Source organism: Perognathus longimembris, chromosome 2, assembly GCF_023159225.1.
Source record: "Perognathus longimembris pacificus isolate PPM17 chromosome 2, ASM2315922v1, whole genome shotgun sequence".
In the NCBI taxonomy this organism is placed as follows: Eukaryota; Metazoa; Chordata; class Mammalia; order Rodentia; family Heteromyidae; genus Perognathus; species Perognathus longimembris.
Window position 1 is genome coordinate 15,783,451 of NC_063162.1, and position 17,469 is coordinate 15,800,919.

The 17,469-nt window shown below is 41.4% G+C and overlaps 1 protein-coding gene across 2 annotated transcripts; it reads left to right on the plus strand.

Annotated features, from left to right (window-relative positions):
* The first annotated feature begins 268 nt into the window (after positions 1-268).
* On the plus strand, positions 269-13,507 carry Smndc1 (survival motor neuron domain containing 1). Of its 2 annotated transcripts, none has more exons than XM_048338281.1 (6): positions 269-438; positions 1,680-1,799; positions 7,083-7,225; positions 7,809-7,970; positions 10,833-10,986; positions 12,226-13,507. In XM_048338281.1, the coding sequence occupies exons 2-6, from the start codon at positions 1,680-1,682 to the stop codon at positions 12,361-12,363; spliced, it is 717 nt and encodes a 238-aa protein (XP_048194238.1). In that variant the 5' UTR covers positions 269-438; the 3' UTR covers positions 12,364-13,507. The 2 variants fall into 2 exon arrangements, with proteins under 2 accessions (XP_048194238.1, XP_048194239.1); XM_048338282.1 differs by lacking the exon at positions 269-438 and adding an exon at positions 4,547-4,735.
* The last annotated feature ends 3,962 nt before the right edge of the window (positions 13,508-17,469 follow it).

The window sequence follows — 17,469 nt, forward strand, 5'->3', positions numbered from 1 at the left end:
CAGGCAGTTACGCTCCACCCCAGAAACCAAAAGGACAGAGGCCGCCCACTCTGAGAAACCGGGGTTCCGGCGCAGGCCATCTACGTCACTTCCTTCCCGTTAGGCCCCGCCCATTCCTCCGCCCCAACGTGTAAGGCGGACGGCCTTGGAGGGCGCCAGGAATCCCGTGGAACGAGCGACGTTTCGCGAGGGTTCGTAGATCTCGCGATACTTCGCTCGCCTTGTCTTTTCCTCCTTCCAGCGCCCGGCTTTCCTCCCCTCCCCCGCCGCCACAGCCGCCGCCGCCGCCGCCGCTACCGCCGCCGGAGCTCCTTCCCCGGACGAGTCGACGCGGAGGACTTTTCCCCACCCCTGCTGCCGTTCCTCCCGCCCAGTTGCTCGTGGGCTCCTTGGTCGGGACCCCTTCCCGCCACCCCACCCCCCCAGCCCCACGCAAAGGTAACAAGCCCCGGGAGGGAGGCCAGGCCTCGCCCGGCCGCGGCGGCCTTGGAGTCGAGCCGGAGGCGGTCGGGTGTCAGCCTGGCCGGGGAGGTCTGGAGTCCCAGCGCCCCTCCACTCAGCCCGAGCCGGGCGCGGCTTCCGGGCGGCTCCACCGGGGAACCGGTCGGGTGGGGTCGGGGCGCCCGCACCGATTCCTTGGGAGCCCCCGCGGAGGGCGTGGGGCCCCGGCCGCTTCCCGGGAGGCTGGTGGTTGAGTCTTCCGCTCTGCAGTGGTTCCCCCACGTTGTGGCGAGTTTCGGGGAACCGGGAGGAAGGCAACCTGGCCCTCCTGAGCCCTTTGGAATCTTTCCAGGTTCCAGGCTTTTGGCCGCTGGGAATCTTGAGGAAAGACAAGTTTTGCTTACAAAACATGGAAGGGCTAAGTAAAAACCTCTCGTTTTTGTTTTCTAAGTGATGTTTCTTTGAATCTCTATACGCGAGAGAGTGTTGTGTTGTTTTAAGATGTGTCCACAAATGGGTAACGGCTCAGTGACGGAGTGGAAACTTTTGCATAGACTTTTAGTTGAGTACCTCAAGTAGAGAGTCATTTTTTTGTTGTTAAGAAAACATTTTTATACAGCTTTGGAAGTATAATTCTGTGCTGGAAACAACATGCCCTTTTCTCCCACGTTTTGACTCTGAACAGTGGTACTTACACACGCACATTACTTTTCCCATAATAGGCCTTAAAAGAGAAACGGGTAATTTCCCCCTTTTCCGTATCTTTATGTGGAATTTATCTGACTAATCTTTGGAATCTCTTGTCTTCAAATTTGCGATTTAACTAAGTCTGAAGTAACAATAATGGTTGTGAATTCAGTTGCAGTGTTAAGAAGGAGATAGGAGCAAATCGTCATTCAGGCTGGCTAGAGAATTGTGTGTGTGTGTGTGTGTGTGTCTGTGTGTGCCAGTACTGATGCTTTGAACTCAAGGCCTTGGCACTCTGAGCTTTTCCACTCTAGGCTCGCATCTACCACTTGGGCCACAACTCCTGTACTGGCTTTATGGTGGTAAATTGGAGGTAAAAGTCTAAAGGGCTTTCCTGCCAGGCCTGGCTTCTAACCCCAGTTTTCAGATCTCAGCCTCCTGAGTTACCTGGGATTATAGGCTTAAAACAGTAGGCCCTCAGGTGGGGATTACTTCCTATGGTTTAATATTTGATTCACTTTTCATGGTCTTATCCCTTTTGTTCCCCCCAGATGTCAGAGGATCTAGCAAAGCAGCTGGCAAGCTACAAAGCCCAACTGCAGCAAGTAGAAGCTGCACTGTCTGGAAATGGAGAAAATGAAGATTTGTTAAAATTGAAGAAAGATTTACAAGTAAGTGTGGGTGGACAATTGGAGTTAACATGCTGGGAAAGACTATTTCTGTATTTTCCAAGTTATTTGTTTAGAATCCATGGGTACACAAAGGTATCCTTGGAAGGAGATCTGTGTGTGTGTGTGTGTGTGTGTGTGTGTGTGTGTGTGTGTGTGTGTGTGTGTGTGTGTGTATATGTATGTAGGCTGGGAGGCTTCTAGAGAAAGAGTTGCTCCTCCAGTTTGAATACAATTCTGTGAATCTTTGTGCTCACAGGATTTTTTTAAAAGTTGATTTAAACAAGAAACTTCATAATGGAATGTGCTTTTAGTTTTCAAGATTTGGCAAGGGAAATAATTGAAAAGGTAAAACTAAAAGTTTAATCTGGATAAGGTTCTTTTAAATCACGCAAGACCTTTGAAACTAAAATGTGGCTTTTTCTAACTTTTTTCACTAACTTTTTTCAAAGTTAGTGTATAACCATGGATTAAAAACACACCTTAAAAATATTGGGAGGTACACATTTTCTATATCAATGTTATGTAGGTGTTTGGATTTAGGAGTAGATGTTGAGTACTTGTTGATCCTTGTTAAAGTTGATATGTTCAAAGGAGTTCAGTAAGTGAAATTTTTGAAAACACACACTGGCTTTTAAAGGCAGACATAAAGTCTTGATAGTAAATATCTGTTTCTCAGGAAACCAAAATAAGAAAATTTCTAAGTATAGTTTATAAGTTTTCATTTTAAAAACGTGTTCAGGATTCTGAACCTGGATTTGCAGTTTTCATTTTAAGTTTTGATTCAATGATCTGTCTCTGCTCAATCTTTGTTTTACCTAATAATCATTCCCTGTATTTTAAGGATTTTACAGTTGCAGACAAATGACACTTATTTGAAAGAGGTTTTGAAAGAGGATACCTGGGCATTAAAATGTGTTGGACATTGTCAAAATCAGACTCTAGGTTTAGGCTAAAATTGCAATAAGCATTATTATTATTATTATTACTACTACTATTACTATTATTATTATTTTGCCAGTCCTGGGGCTTGAACTCAGGGCCTGAGCACTGCCCCTGGCTTCTTTTTGCTCAAGGCTAGCACTCTACCACTTAAGCCACAGCACCACTTCTGGCTTTTTTCTATATATGTGGTGCTGAGGAATCGAACCCAGGGCTTCATGTATGTGAGGCAGGCACTTTACCACTAGGACACATTCCCAGCCCATGCATATTATTTTTAAAAAGAAAGTGTCTGGAAAAATTTCACTTTGAAATGAGCAGACCTGTGAACTTCAGACTGCCATCCAGTAAGAAAAAGTGTCAGGGGAACCATTTCTTCCACTTCTAGGTCCTTCTGTAAAAACAACCCAGTGGCTTGTCCCTGTCTATTCCATTTGATTTGCTCACAGGTTCTGTGAGTGCACAATGAAGGTGAGGCAACAGAGGCAAACTGACCTCTTGTGTACTTACGGCTTTCTTCTTGTCTTAGAGACCCCGTTTACCTTTTCCAAAAAAGCAGTTTTTTTTTTTCTTTGAGGAAAAGGAAACATTGAATGCCACTATATATGCTGTTTGTTGCTTCCTGGGCAGTGGGACTGGTTGAGCAGGAGTCTAAAACACTATCATTACCAGATCTTCCCAGTATTTATGCAATAAATTATCTGTGGGCACAGCTGTCATAATATATGATTTATAGAGCAAAGTGCTATAGGGAGAAACTTGTGTTGGGCACCTTTATGGGTACCGAAAAGGCGTACCTAGAGTTCTGTTCGATCTAGGAGTGTCTGTAAAATAACCTCTTTTCTATAACTGTTTAGAACGTTTGTGATGATGAGCCTGTTCTGAATTTGCCATTCCCTGCCCTAGTCACTAGCCACATGTGGCTGTTGAATACTGAAATAAAGCTAGCATGACTAAGGAGCTGAAGTTTTCATTTTACTCAAATAGCTACACATGACTACAGTTGGACTGCATAGATTTAGAAGCATAAATACCTCAAATAGTGATGATACAGAATATTTTACCTGACTGATCTTGGTCAATTTGTTTCTCTAATTCCATATGGGGGGGAAAACATTTTATATTTTGACCACTAGAGAATAGTTTTGAACTGAAAACTACTCAGATGTACATCATCTTTTAAGATTGGGTAAAATTTTATGTGGTAAAATGAGTACTTAGATGTGTGCTTCCATGTATGTACAGTCTCCACTGAGTTAGGGATAGCTTCTATTTTGCTGTGGATTCCCTCTTCTTTTTCTTCTCTGCTCCTTGAGATATATGTATCTTATGCCACTAGTGTTTATCTCTGCTGATTATTACATTTGATGAAAAGTCTGCTCAGACTGATGCTAAGTTTGTGGCTTCATTTTCATTTTTTGGATCATCATATGGTTTCTATTTCTTGTGCTGTTCTTATAGAAATACATTGTTAGTCTGGGTTACTAATTTGTGGCACTTTTCTTTCTGAGTTCTTTGCAGTGACTCCCACTTTTCCAGTAAGATGTCTATGTCTATCTTTACATGTACTTGTGTTCATATAGAATAATGTTACCCAGAAGGCAGCAAATTAATCTACTAAAATCCTGGCTGCCTGTCTTTTTCTCTTAAGAGAAAAAGTAGATAGAGTAAAATCCAGACTGGCTAGCTGATTAGCTCCCCAGGCAGTCTGTGCTAATCACAAAAATAGTTGATTGATTAGGCTGTTGTGCTGAATAAAGTGGTTCTAAAGGAGGCAGGGGTCAAGTCACTTGTCTCATATATTACAGTGGCTCTCTGCATCCCCGAAACGCCTTCCTTCAGTAAGCAGAGTGCTTGAGTGCACCCCTTTGACCTGCTGATATGTAGATCACAACACCTGATGCTTCCTGGAACTGCCGGTTACTGTAACTGCTGCCCATCTGTCAATGAAGGAGCAGTTTCAGAACTCAGACTTGGGGGAGGAAAAGTAATTAATGGTATGTACCTTTAAGAACCCCCTCACACATATGATAGTTTTTTTTTTTAATACATTGGTCAACATGCACATGTGAAATTAAAGGAGAATCAGAAAAGTCTTCATAAATTGTTGGGAGGGGCATGTAAACCCAGGCATTAGGGAGTGCTCTGGGTTTTGTTTTTTTATAGAGGCTCATTGCACAGGGCCCTGAAAAATCTTTATAACATGCACAGCTTCTCAGGACCCTTTTCTTGAATGGAAATGTTTCAGTATGAATATATAGAGAAAATGTTCTGCCTTTAAAGAAATTGGAGTTCCAAATTTGAGATCTCCAAAGGCACAACTCATACTTGTGCATCAGTTCAGGGGAGGCTATGTGATAAGGAGTTTGTAAGCTTCCTGGATAACATCTTTAGCTGTCCACACGATTAGCTAAGATCAAAACTGGATAATTGACTCTCCTTTTTGCATACTGTATTATTTGAAATACCTTTGCTATATTTGCAAAGAACTATTTCATTATAAGGACTGAGGTGTAGCACTGTGGTAGAACACTTGCCTAGCATGAATAAACCCGAGTTCTGTTTTCAGCACTGTTAAAACTGATTGCTCAACTAGTTGAAGTCCTGTTCTACAGAGGTGATGTAAAAAACGTATTTGGCTACTTGGTAACTAGTAGAACTCGAGCAATTACTGTGTTTGTTTTTTGGTGTACTGAGCTTTGGACTCAACTCTAAACTTGCTAGGCCAGTGCCCTACCACATAGGCAATAGTCCAGCCCATTTTGCTTTTGATTGCTTTTCAGGTGGGTCTCAAGAGTGCCCAGGCTGGCTTCAGACTCCAGCTAGTGCATAGCTGGGATTAGAAATGTATGCCCCTATGCCCAGCTTATTTGTTGAGATGAAGTCATGCTAACTTTTTGCCTAGGTTGGATTTAAACTGCCGTCCTCCTGACCGGTGTCCAGAGTAGCCATGTTTCCAGGTGTGAGCCACCAGGCCCAGCCATTGTACTAAATGTTTCACTCAAATTTTGAATCTTCTGTTTCATTTATAAAACTGGCCCTTTTCCAAGTGCTTAGTATTCCTTTTTATTTTATTTTTTAAGGCCTATGTATATTTTAGAAGTAGCCAGGAAGATTTAGAATCTTTGGGAGAGGAGATAACATTTAACTTCCTTGGCTACTAAACCAGAACAACTGTTACAAAACCTCATTGGGAGCCAGAAGAAACTAAGTAGTTTAACTTTTCCAGTATTACACTCTGTTTTAAATGCATCGGAGTGTAGAGTAGCATATTGGTGGCAGAGTCTTACCAATCTGTACCTTTCTAACACAGCTTTGAGTGAAAGCAATTAAGTGTAAACCTCAATTTAAAAAGAACTTGCCACAAAGGTATTGCCTGCCTTTTTGTGTAACTTTCATTTTTTTCCTTTTAAATGAGGCTGTGCTAATGTGCTTAATAAATGATAACAGAATATTTTAAATTTAACCTGATAATTTGTACTCATTTGGGATGAGGTATATACTAAGGAAATAGGGACTACAGTATAGTAGTAGAAGTATATGTAAGTAGGGACATTGTGTACTAACATGGCTGTTTGGGATGTGTAGGGATTTTCAAGGGGTGTGATGGATAGAAAGGTAATATTGCTAAGTGGTGCCGTGCACATTGTGGCTGAATGAAATATCCATGATACTGATGAACTCCAAGGACCCCTTCTCTTACTGATTGATGATCTTCAATCTAATTCAACCTATCCTATTTTATTTCTTTTTTTGCCAGTCCTAGGCTTGGACTCAGGGCCTGAGCACTGTCCCTGGCTTCTTTCTGCTCAAGGCTAGCACTCTGCCACTTGAGCCACAGCGCCCCTTCTGGCCATTTTCTATATATGTGGTGCTGGGGAATGGAACCCAGGGCTTCATGTATATGAGGCAAAGCACTCTTGCCACTAGGCCATATTCCCAGCCCCCCTATTTTATTTCTTATCCTTAGATCTATTCAGCTAAATAGACAGGAGAAATGTTTGGGATTAGCCTGTGTCTACTTTTATTTCTGTTAGTATTTGGGGTTAAGGTGAAGGTATGCAGGTTTAAAGCACAGCTCTGCTACAAGCCAGTATAAAATATACATGGAGATAATTACAGCACCCTCTTAGTGTTATAAACGACACATGAATACATGTAGAGCACTTGATAAGTTCTGTTCAAAAACAAAAGGTCGGGGATGTGGCTCAGTGGTGTTGAGCACTTGCCTATCTTGCAAGATACCCTGGGTTCCATTACCAGCACCCAGGGGTGAGGGTGGAGGCTAAAAGATGATTGATGATGCAAATTATTAAAAATGCTGTGGTTTATGTTCTGTTGTAGGAAGTCATAGAACTAACCAAAGACCTTCTGTCAACTCAACCTTCAGAAACACTTGCAAGTTCAGACAGTTTTGCTTCTACTCAGCCCACTCATTCATGGAAAGTAGGAGACAAGTGTATGGCAATCTGGAGTGAAGATGGACAGTAAGTGTAGAAAAAAAACCTAACTATAACATGAGATAATAAGATACAATGGTAAGATGTTTTTATTCAGTTTGAACTGCCCTATATTAATAATCATTTGGTATAGGCAATGTGGTTTATAAAGCAAGTTTAATTCTTGGCTTTTTTCTGTTAACATGACTTATTTTGAGCTTTAGATTTAGTTTGGGGGAAGAATCAGTTGCATCCCCAAGGAAGGATAAATGAATAGGTGTTTCCAAATTATTCTCTCTTCAAGTTGGAAGTTGGGTGATTTTCTCATTTCTGCTAAGTGAATACACTGAAGTCAGTCTCTTAAGAAATATCTTTTTCTCAAAGAGATTAAAGCTCACCAAGTAGATAGATATTTATGAAAATGATTTTCCTGGCAATACTTTGATTAGGACTTACTTGATAGCAGAACCTAACTCCAAATACTCTTTTGTGTTGTTTTTGCCAAAAGGGCCATTTAACTGAAGAGGTTTTGTTTTAGACCCCTATTAATAATTGAATCACTGCAGTATAAGTCTTGTAGGCTGAGTACTAAATCTTTACTCACCTGCTTACAGCCATGATATCTTTACAGGTGTTACGAAGCGGAGATCGAGGAGATAGACGAAGAAAATGGCACCGCGGCAATCACCTTTGCTGGTTATGGCAATGCAGAAGTGACTCCACTGTTGAATCTCAAGCCTGTGGAAGAAGGCCGGAAGGCGAAGGAGGACAGTGGCAACAAACCCATGTCAAAGTAAGTGACTGACCTCTGCATTTGGGGGGTTCCTTGTTTCGATTCTTGAGGTAGTGTGCAAAGAATCTGCAGGGTAGGTGGTTAGAGGCTTGTAGGACTTCTTAGTCACTTGGGTCAACACTTTCTGTGTCTGTATGCCCAGGTTAAAAGACTATAAGTAGTAAGAGGATAATGAGTACTAACCATCTTCTTAGTGTAGTTTTGCAAGGCAGCAGGTCCTCCACCACGATGCACAACAGCTTGGACCTTATCCCTATTGAGTTAGTGTCTAGAGAAGAAATGCTTTAGGGCTGGTGACATAGCCCAGTGGTAGACTCTTAGTATATGCAGAGGCCTGGTTCTCACCTCCAACATGGCGGTGGGTGGAGAGAGTGCTTTCATAGTGCACTGGGGAAGTCATGAAGGGACATAATTGGTTCTTCATGGGAACAGAATTGCTACTATCAGGAGAGAAAGAAACAGAGCAGATTGTGTGTGTGTGTGTGTGTGTGTGTGTGTGTGTGTGTGTGTTTGACCTTTTTTCTCTTATTGATGAGCATTTTGACCTTAGGCATTGGTTTAAATCTATCTCTTCCTTTGCTAATTGGGGACAAGCATTATCTAAATTACCAGGTGTTGACCAAAATGATAGTCTTCTTAAAGCTTGTAACAGTTCTTAACACATAATGATAGTCCAGTAAATGTTTGAGAAGGGGTAGAGGACTTGGGGGAAAGAAATTCCCGTAGTAAAAACATGGAAATTGGGGCTGGCAATTTGGCCTAGTGGTAGAGTGTCTGCCTCCCATATGTGAAGCCCTGGGTTCGATTCCTTAGTACCACAGATATAGAAAAAAACCAAAAGTGGCACTGTGGCTCAAGTGGCAGAGTGCTAGCCTTGAGCGGGAAGAAGCCAGGGACAGTGCTCAGGCCCTGAGTTCAAGGCCCAGGACTGGCAAAAAACCCCAAAAACGTGGAAATGGAGGTGGATGTTTTAGAGAGGCAGGCTCACAAAACACTTGTAAACCACCAATAACATCTTAAAGTAGGAGGATGAGGTGTGGTGCGATAACAGCCTAAGTACAATTATGTGTCGGCACTGGTGGCTCACGCCTGTAATCCTAGCTACTCAGCAGGCTGAGATCTGAGGATCACTGTTCAAAGCCTGGGCAAGAAAGGCAGTGAGACCCCTAGCCAGAAGTGGCACTGTGGCTCAAGTGGTAGAAAGCTAGCTCTTGAGCTGAAGAGCTCAAGAGCAGTGCCCAGGCCCAGAGTTCAAGCCCCACAACAGACCCCCCCCTCAAAAAAAAAAAAGAACAAGTATGTCTGTAGAGAACAATTATGTCTGTGCTATTACAATCCAAGCATGTGATGGCTTAAACCCAGAAGTAGCCATGGAGATAGAACAGCTAGTTTTCAAAGTTATTTATGAGGCAGAAGCAACTCTCATTAACTTCTGCATATTTACCACAATTTGTTGCCTTGCGGTTTTACAAAATTTAAGTTTTAGTTACATGATAAATTATGAATTTAGAAAAATAGCACTTGTTAAAATGATATACTGAGTTCGTATTTTTTTAAAAACCCTTTGGTTTCATAATGGTGATTACATGGTACAAAGATTTTATTATCTATCTTTTTTTTTTTGGCCAGTCGTGGGCCTTGGACTCAGGGCCTGAGCACTGTCCCTGGCTTCTTCCCGCTCAAAGCTAGCACTCTGCCACTTGAGCCACAGCGCCGCTTCTGGCCGTTTTCTGTATATGTGGTGCTGGGGAATCAAACCTAGGGCCTCGTGTAGCCGAGGCAGGCACTCTTGCCACTAGGCTATATCCCCAGCCCATTATCTATCTTAAATATCTTCATTTTGGCTGCTGTTAACTGAATAGAGATATATAGTTTAAGGTACGATCCTATTTAGGATCAGAAGTTAGTTTAGAAATTTTTGGAATCCCTCCCCCTAGGATTTTTGTTATTGTTTTTAAAAATTGTTAGTTGATACCAAGGGCCAGTGGCTCAAGCCTCCAGTTACCACTTCCTCAGGAGGCTGAGATCCAGAGATTATAGTTTGAAGCCAGCATGAGCAGAAAAGTCTTCAGGAATCCATCTTCAAAATAACCAGCAAGAAGCTAGGCTGGAGAAATGGCTCAAATGGTAGAGTGCCATCCGAGCAAGCAAAGCTGAACAAAGTTGGGGCTGTGTGTTCAAACTCCACTGCCACCAAATAGTGTTACAATTTCTCTGTGCTGCTTCCTTCTATTCTCAGTAATAGTGTTTGATTTGTATTGAATGTCATGATATACTCTTAACTGTAGATATTTAGAAATTGGTAAAGGTCTAGCTGGTCATTAATGTTGGTAATCAACCTATTCCTAAAGCATAATTGGCAAAAGCTATGTAAAAGTCATAGTTGGATATTTTATTTGCATGTGTAGCCACTTGAGCCTCAGCGCCACTTCTGGCCATTTTCTGTATATGTGGTGCTGGAGAATCGAACCTAGGGCCTCATGTATACGAGGCAAGCACTCTTGCCACTAAGGCCATATCCCCAGCCCCCCCTGGCTTCTTTTTGCTCAAGGCTAGCACTCTGCCACTTGAGTCACAGCGCCACTTCTGGCCATTTTCTGTATATGTGGTCCTGGGGAATTGAACCCAGGGCTTCATGTATACGAGGCAAGTGCTCTTGCCACTAGGCCATATCCCCAGCCCGTGAACCCTCAACCTTTTGAGACACTTTCATAAAAATTGCTTTTTCTTAGTTATACTAGATGATTGATGTTGATTTTAATTAAAAGTTTGTTGGATTCTTTTCTATTTTATACTGATATGGTATGCAAGAAAGTCATCTTTTAAATCTTTAAAAATTTTAATCTTTTATTTTCTGCACAGAAAAGAAATGATTGCCCAACAGCGAGAATATAAAAAGAAGAAAGCTTTGAAGAAAGCACAGAGAATAAAAGAACTTGAGCAGGAAAGAGAGGATCAGAAGGTGAAATGGCAACAATTTAACAACAGAGCTTATTCTAAAAATAAGAAAGGCCAGGTTGGTAAATTTTATCATATTGAAAAATGCAAATATTATTAAAATGATTGATTTTTTTTTTTTTTTGCCTGTCCTGGGGCTTGAACTCAGGGCCTGGGCACTGTCCCTGAGCTTCTTTTGCTCAAGGCTAGCACTCTACCACTTGAGCCACAGCGCCACTTCTGGCTTTTTCGGTTTATGTGGTGCTGAGGAATGGAACCCAGGGCTTCGTGCATTCTAGACAAGCACTCTACCATTAAGACACGTTCCCAACCCCTTAAAATGATTTTTAAATGAGAAATTTTTTTTAAAGTACATAACCAACTCTTTTTTTTTTTTTTTTTGTCCAGTCCTGGGCCTTGGACTCAGGGCCTGAGCACTGTCCCTGGCTTCTTCCCGCTCAAGGCTAGCACTCTGCCACTTGAGCCACAGCGCCGCTTCTGGCCGTTTTCTGTATATGTGGTGCTGGGGAATCGAACCTAGGGCCTCGTGTATATGAGGCAGGCACTCTTGCCACTAGGCTATATCCCCAGCCCCATAACCAACTCTTAACTCAGAATCTTTGTCAGTTCTTCATTAGAATTTGAGCAGAAAATTTGAAATTTTGATCCATCTAAAGGCGAGCTCTAGACGAGCGGTGAGTGTTAGTGGCATTTGGTGTTACTTTGCACAGCTTAGGAGTAAAGGCTTCCAATTGTATAATTTTCTCTGTTCATTTTTGACATTGGGCAAACAATTCACTTTTAAAAAGGTAATGTACAGGTGATATACAGTTATATAAGTCGGATAAAGAGTACTTTTTTTTTTTTTTTTGCCAGTCTGGGGTTTGAACTCAGGGTCTAGGTCCTTCAGCCTCTTTGTGCTCAAGGCTAGCGCTCTACCACTTTGAGCCACAGTGCTACTTCTAGCTTTTTCTAAGAGTAGTTTATTGGAGATAAGAGTCTCCCCGACTTTCCTGCCTGGGCTGGCTTTGAACTGTGAAGCTCAGATCTTGCCTTCTGAGAAGCTAGAATTACAGGCACGAGCCACAGGCACCTGGCTGTGATTTTTTTTTTGGTACAATTATCACCCTTCCCCCTCAACAATGCACTTTTCTGGCTTTTTCTGAGGAATTGAACCCAGGGCTTCATGCATGCTAGGCAAGCACTCTACCGCTAAGCCACATTCCCAGCCCCATCGATTATATTTTAACATTAAGGTTTAAAGTTGATATTCTTTTCCAGCACTAATCAGGGAATGGTTTCTGTTTTCTTTCTTTAGGTAAAGAGGAGTATTTTTGCTTCACCGGAGAGTGTAACTGGCAAAGTCGGCGTAGGAACTTGTGGAATTGCTGATAAACCCATGACACAGTATCAGGATACCTCTAAATACAATGTCAGGCATTTGATGCCTCAATAATCAGAAAAACTGTTGATGTCATCTCTGCAGGGCTTTACATTTACCTTTTTATCCTTATATTTTTCTAAAGGTAAATTATTTGTTAGATGAGTAAGGAGGATACCATTGTTGTCATTGTTTGACTTCAATAGAGTGAAACTTGAAGAACCTGCATTTGATAACTGCTATTCATTTAACTTCCCATTTCTGCTACCACAGCTCCTCCCTCTGTTCAATAAGGCATCTTTTCTAGATAGACTCTGCTTAAATGGGCACTAGGAGGAATTGTTGATCTTTTTGATAACCAGCCTTCCCACTGACGTGTATGCAGGCTGTAAGTCATATGGGGTTTCAGATGATTTGAACTTGATGTACATTCTAGCAGTTCATTGGAACATGAAGGCAAAACACCAGTCTGCTAAAAGGATCCTTTCATTTAGTCTTAAACATTAAAACCTGGCAGTTGTCCTGATAAGCCTAATTTAGAGGTTAATTTACAAATGGCAAAAGTTTTGAGGTTTTTCCCTGAATAACTTGTTTCCTTGCCTATGGGGATGTATATCAAATTGATCCAGATTTAATTTTTTTTCCCCAACGGAGTTTGAGTTTCATGTAAGAAACCATGTTTAGGATGAGCTCCCTTTCTGTGGTGTTTTTTGTTTAATTTTGTTTTTGTTTTGATGTTTCTTTGTTGATTTTCTTTCTCTCTCTTTTTTTTTTTTTTACTTATGGTAGTGGTACCAGTTTTTGGATGTGTAATGTTTATATGAGAAAACAAAAAGCTGATGTATAGCCCTGTATACAGTGTAGATACTATTTTTGTAAAAAAGCAAAAAAAACAACCACGGCTAAATTAATGAACAAGAGTACTGAATATTTCATCACTAATTGTATTTCTTGTGCATTAATCTGACCATAAATCCCCTGTATATTATGTTCATGTAGCTGAGTTTTTAATTTTTATTAACTAGATCAAGTTGCCAGCATTTGTTGGTGTAAGTGAATATCATAGTTATCCCAAGTTGAGTTTAAGCCAAATATGCGTAAAAGGGTCTTCCTGTTAATGGAAGAAGATGACTTTTAGGATGTGTATTAATTTCAGTTTTGTATGTTTAACTTTTATTAAATAAAATGTTTAAAAAAAGAAAACTCTCAAGGTGTGTTAACAAAAGGGGAAGAAGAAGGCTGGGGATATGGCCTAGTGGCAAGAGTGCTTGCCTCGTATACTTGAAGCCCTGGGTTCAATTCCCCAGCACCACATATATAGAAAGTGGCCAGAAGTGGCGCTGTGGCTCAAGTGGCAGAGTGCTAGCCTTGAGCAAAAAGAAGCCAGGAACAGTGCTCAGGCCCTGAGTTCAAGCCCCAGGACTGGCCAAAAAAAAAAAAAGAACAAAAGGGGAAGAAGTCTGTAGCTGCGGGCTTTATTGTGATTAAGTCTCAGACTTGCACACATAAGTTGCTGTGGAAGAAAATACTGAGTGTGTGATACAATCTTCAGTAAAACCTTAACAGTATTTCTTCTAATAGTCATAAGAAATGGGATTCCAGAGGACCAACTTGGTTGGCTTACTTTAAGGGCTTGGGTAAGTAGGGGTGTTTGTAGCTTTAAATTTTTATTTCACAAATTTTATTTCTGGTAAATTGAGTCTTTTAGAAGGACATTGATGGGAGTTTGAATTCTCTTTCCCTTCTCTCTGTACAAGCCCTTTCCTAGCCCAGGAGGTCACAGTTTTTTCTTCCTAAACATGTAGGACAAAAGCCATAATGAAGCTTAGAGGCAGAGTGCTTGCCTACCATGTGCAAGGCCCTGGATTCATTCCCAAGCACTGCACCCAAAAGTTAAAAAGGACAAAAAGGAGGGTAAGGGTAAGTATTTAAGGCCGGAGAACTTCTAAATATGAAATCTTAAGTATAAATATAACCATATACTTCCTTGGGCCTGAACTGAGGGCCTGAGTGCTAGTGTCCCTGTTTTGTGTTCAACACTAGCACTCTACCACTTGAGCCACTGCTCTACTTCTGGCTTTTTGCCGGTTAATTGGAGGTAAAGATACTCATAGGCATTCCTGCCTTTGCCTCCCAAGGTATCTTTGCCTCCCAAGAGGTAAGTAAGATTATAGGGCTGTATCACCACAGTCACCTTTTGTAACATTTTAATAGCATAGTCATAATCAAAAGTAGCTTTGAAGGAGACTATAGTAGCAAAATCTGGTATAACTCGCTACCCCAGAAAAAGATGTCTGAGATAACCTTAGTGTATTTGTTGGAATAGTAATTTACTTGGTGTTTGTGTGTTTGTTATAGCTGAGACCATTCTTCTGGGAGGGCTTTTGTAGTAGGAAATAGAAGTGACTACGTCATAACTAACAGTGGCTTTTAAAATAGGCTTTTACACTGGGCACTGGAGTCACCAGCACCCCAGCATAACCATAGTTTTAAAAATTATCATAGTTAACATGACAAATGCTGTCCTAATATTTCAGTGTTTGAATCGTGGCTTCCCAGTTGCTAGCTAATGTGAATAGTTCATTTGTCTCTTCAAGGTGGCAGGACTGAGTATGTGTAAGAGGCACAATGTCTGGTGTATGGTAAACACTAGAGAACTATGCCATTTTATGTGCAATAGAATGGTGACTCTTGATTTTTCCTTAATTCACACAATAGCAATTCATATTACAATGGATAATACCACCTACTGCTTGAATTGGAAGATTGGAAGCCCCCAATTACAACTACTATTGAAATTAAAAAAAATTATATATTAATTAAACCAGAGGCTTTAAAATAATATATATATATATATTTTGGCAGTCCTGGGGCTTGGACTCAGGGCCTAAGCCCTGTCCCTGGCTTTGTTTTGCTCAAGGCTAGCGCTCTGCCACTTGAGCCACCATGCCACTTCTGGCCATTTTCTGTATGTGTGGTGCTGGGGAATTGAACCCAGGGCTTCATGTATACGAGGCAAACACTTGCCACTAGGCCGTATCCCCAGCCCCTAAAATAATATTTATACTAGGTATATATCTTATCAGGTATATATATATATCAGGAGGCTGAAGATTATAACAAAAATCATAATTCTTGCTTGCATGCTGGTGGCTCATGCCTGTAATCCTAACTACTCAGGAGTCTGAAATCGAAGGATCATGATTCAAAGCCAGCCTAGGCAGCAAAGTCTGTAAGACTCTCATCTCTGATTTACCACCAGAAAACTGGAAGTAGATCTATGGCTCAATGTGCTAGAGCATTAGCCTTGAGCAAAAGAGCACAGGGACAGTACCTAGGCCCTGAGTTCAAGCCCCAAGACATACACACACACACACACCTTAATTTTTAAGAATTGGCTTGCCCAGACTAAGGGTTGTCTGTCTGTGACATCAAAAAAACAACAAAACCACCTGTCAAGAAAACTAACAATAATAGATGCTGGTGGGGATATGGCCCAAAGGTAACCCTACTACACTGTTGGTGGAAATGTAAACTTGTTCACTCTGGACAAGTGTGGAGGTTCCTCAAAAGACTAAACATAGTGCTTATGACCCAGTAATCCCACTCTGAGCATCTATCTGATTGACCACAAACCAGGCTACATACACTAAAGCCACTGGCATGACCATGTTCATTACAGCATTATTTACCATAGCCAAAATGTGTGCTTCCATCAGAAAGAATGACATTGCCCCTTCAAATGGAAATGGGAAGACTTAGAAAAAATTATACTAAGCTGGATTGGGAGGGGTCAATAGCTATGTGCATTTGATCATATAACATGATGCTTACCAAAATGAACTCCAAGAAATGGAAGTTTTTTGTTTTTTGTTTTTTTTGGCCAGTCCTGGGCCTTGGACTCAGGGCCTGAGCACTGCCCCTGGCTTCTTTTTGCTCAAGGCTAGCACTCTGCGACCTGAGCCACAGCGCCCCTTCTGGCCGTTTTCCATATATGTGGTGCTGGGGAATCGAACCGAGAGCTTCATGTGTAGGAGGCAAGCACTCTTGCCACTAGGCCATATTCCCAGCCCGTTAGTGGCTATACCTATACCTATACCGTTAGTGGTTCTTTTTCTTTTGGTTTATTCCTTTCTGTTGCAAGTTTTGGTTTCTGTAACTTTTGTCTTGTATATAAGATTTGGGGAGGGGAAGGAGAAACAGTGGGACAGAACGGGAACCAATCCAGCAGTGAAACCCACTAGACACTGTTGGAAATGAACTATACAACTTTGGGGGTGGAGGGAATCAGGAAGGGGAAAGACAGACAATGAGGGAGGGGGTGACACTGTTCAAAAAGGAGATGTACTCATTACTTGACTCATGTAACTACTCTGTACATCACCTTGACGATAAAATTTTAAAAAATTAAAATACCAGCCAGTAAAGTATTTACTTAAAAAAATCCTTGGAACCAGGAGCGGCATAGCAGTCTGTAGTCCCTGCTATTCAGGAGGCTGCAGCAAGAAAATCGTTTCAAGTGTGGAGTCCTTGCTAGCTCTACACTGTTTTTGGCAGGTGTGATTTTGATCTACATGTAGGATTTTTTGTGTGTGTGGAAAGGATACTAAAAAGAGGAAAAATTTCAACTCACACACACACAAACACACACATCCCTAAAAGACTAAACAACATCTCAATAGATAAGAACCAAGAAGCACTATTGCCTCATTCATCAGTGCCTTTAAAAATCCCTTCCTAATTGTAAAAGCAGGCACTGTCCTGGGGATTACAAAAAACACTTTTGATAGGATTTCTCACTTCTATGCTAGCCAGATACCTATGCTACCTCAGAATCTTTTGCCATACACCTGGCACAGGGCGTATCTGAACCTCTTGATGGATCTACCACTCTCATGCACTTTACTAGGAGAGTTCTAAATAAGAACGACTAAGGCTTGTTTTCAGTTTGCCAAGATTTTCTAAAGTTAAAGAGATCAGATAATGAATGACCAATGTTTGTGTCCTACCAGTGATTAGCAGGTACATTAAACCACATGTGGTTAGGTTATGTGGAATTGGTAGGATAGGCATTTGTCTATAGTAGAGTAGGCATAGTGATTGTAATTCAAATTGTCATGAACTCTGGACTTCTGAAAGAGTGGCAACATAGACATTTCAGAGAAAGTTGCTCAAAGATCT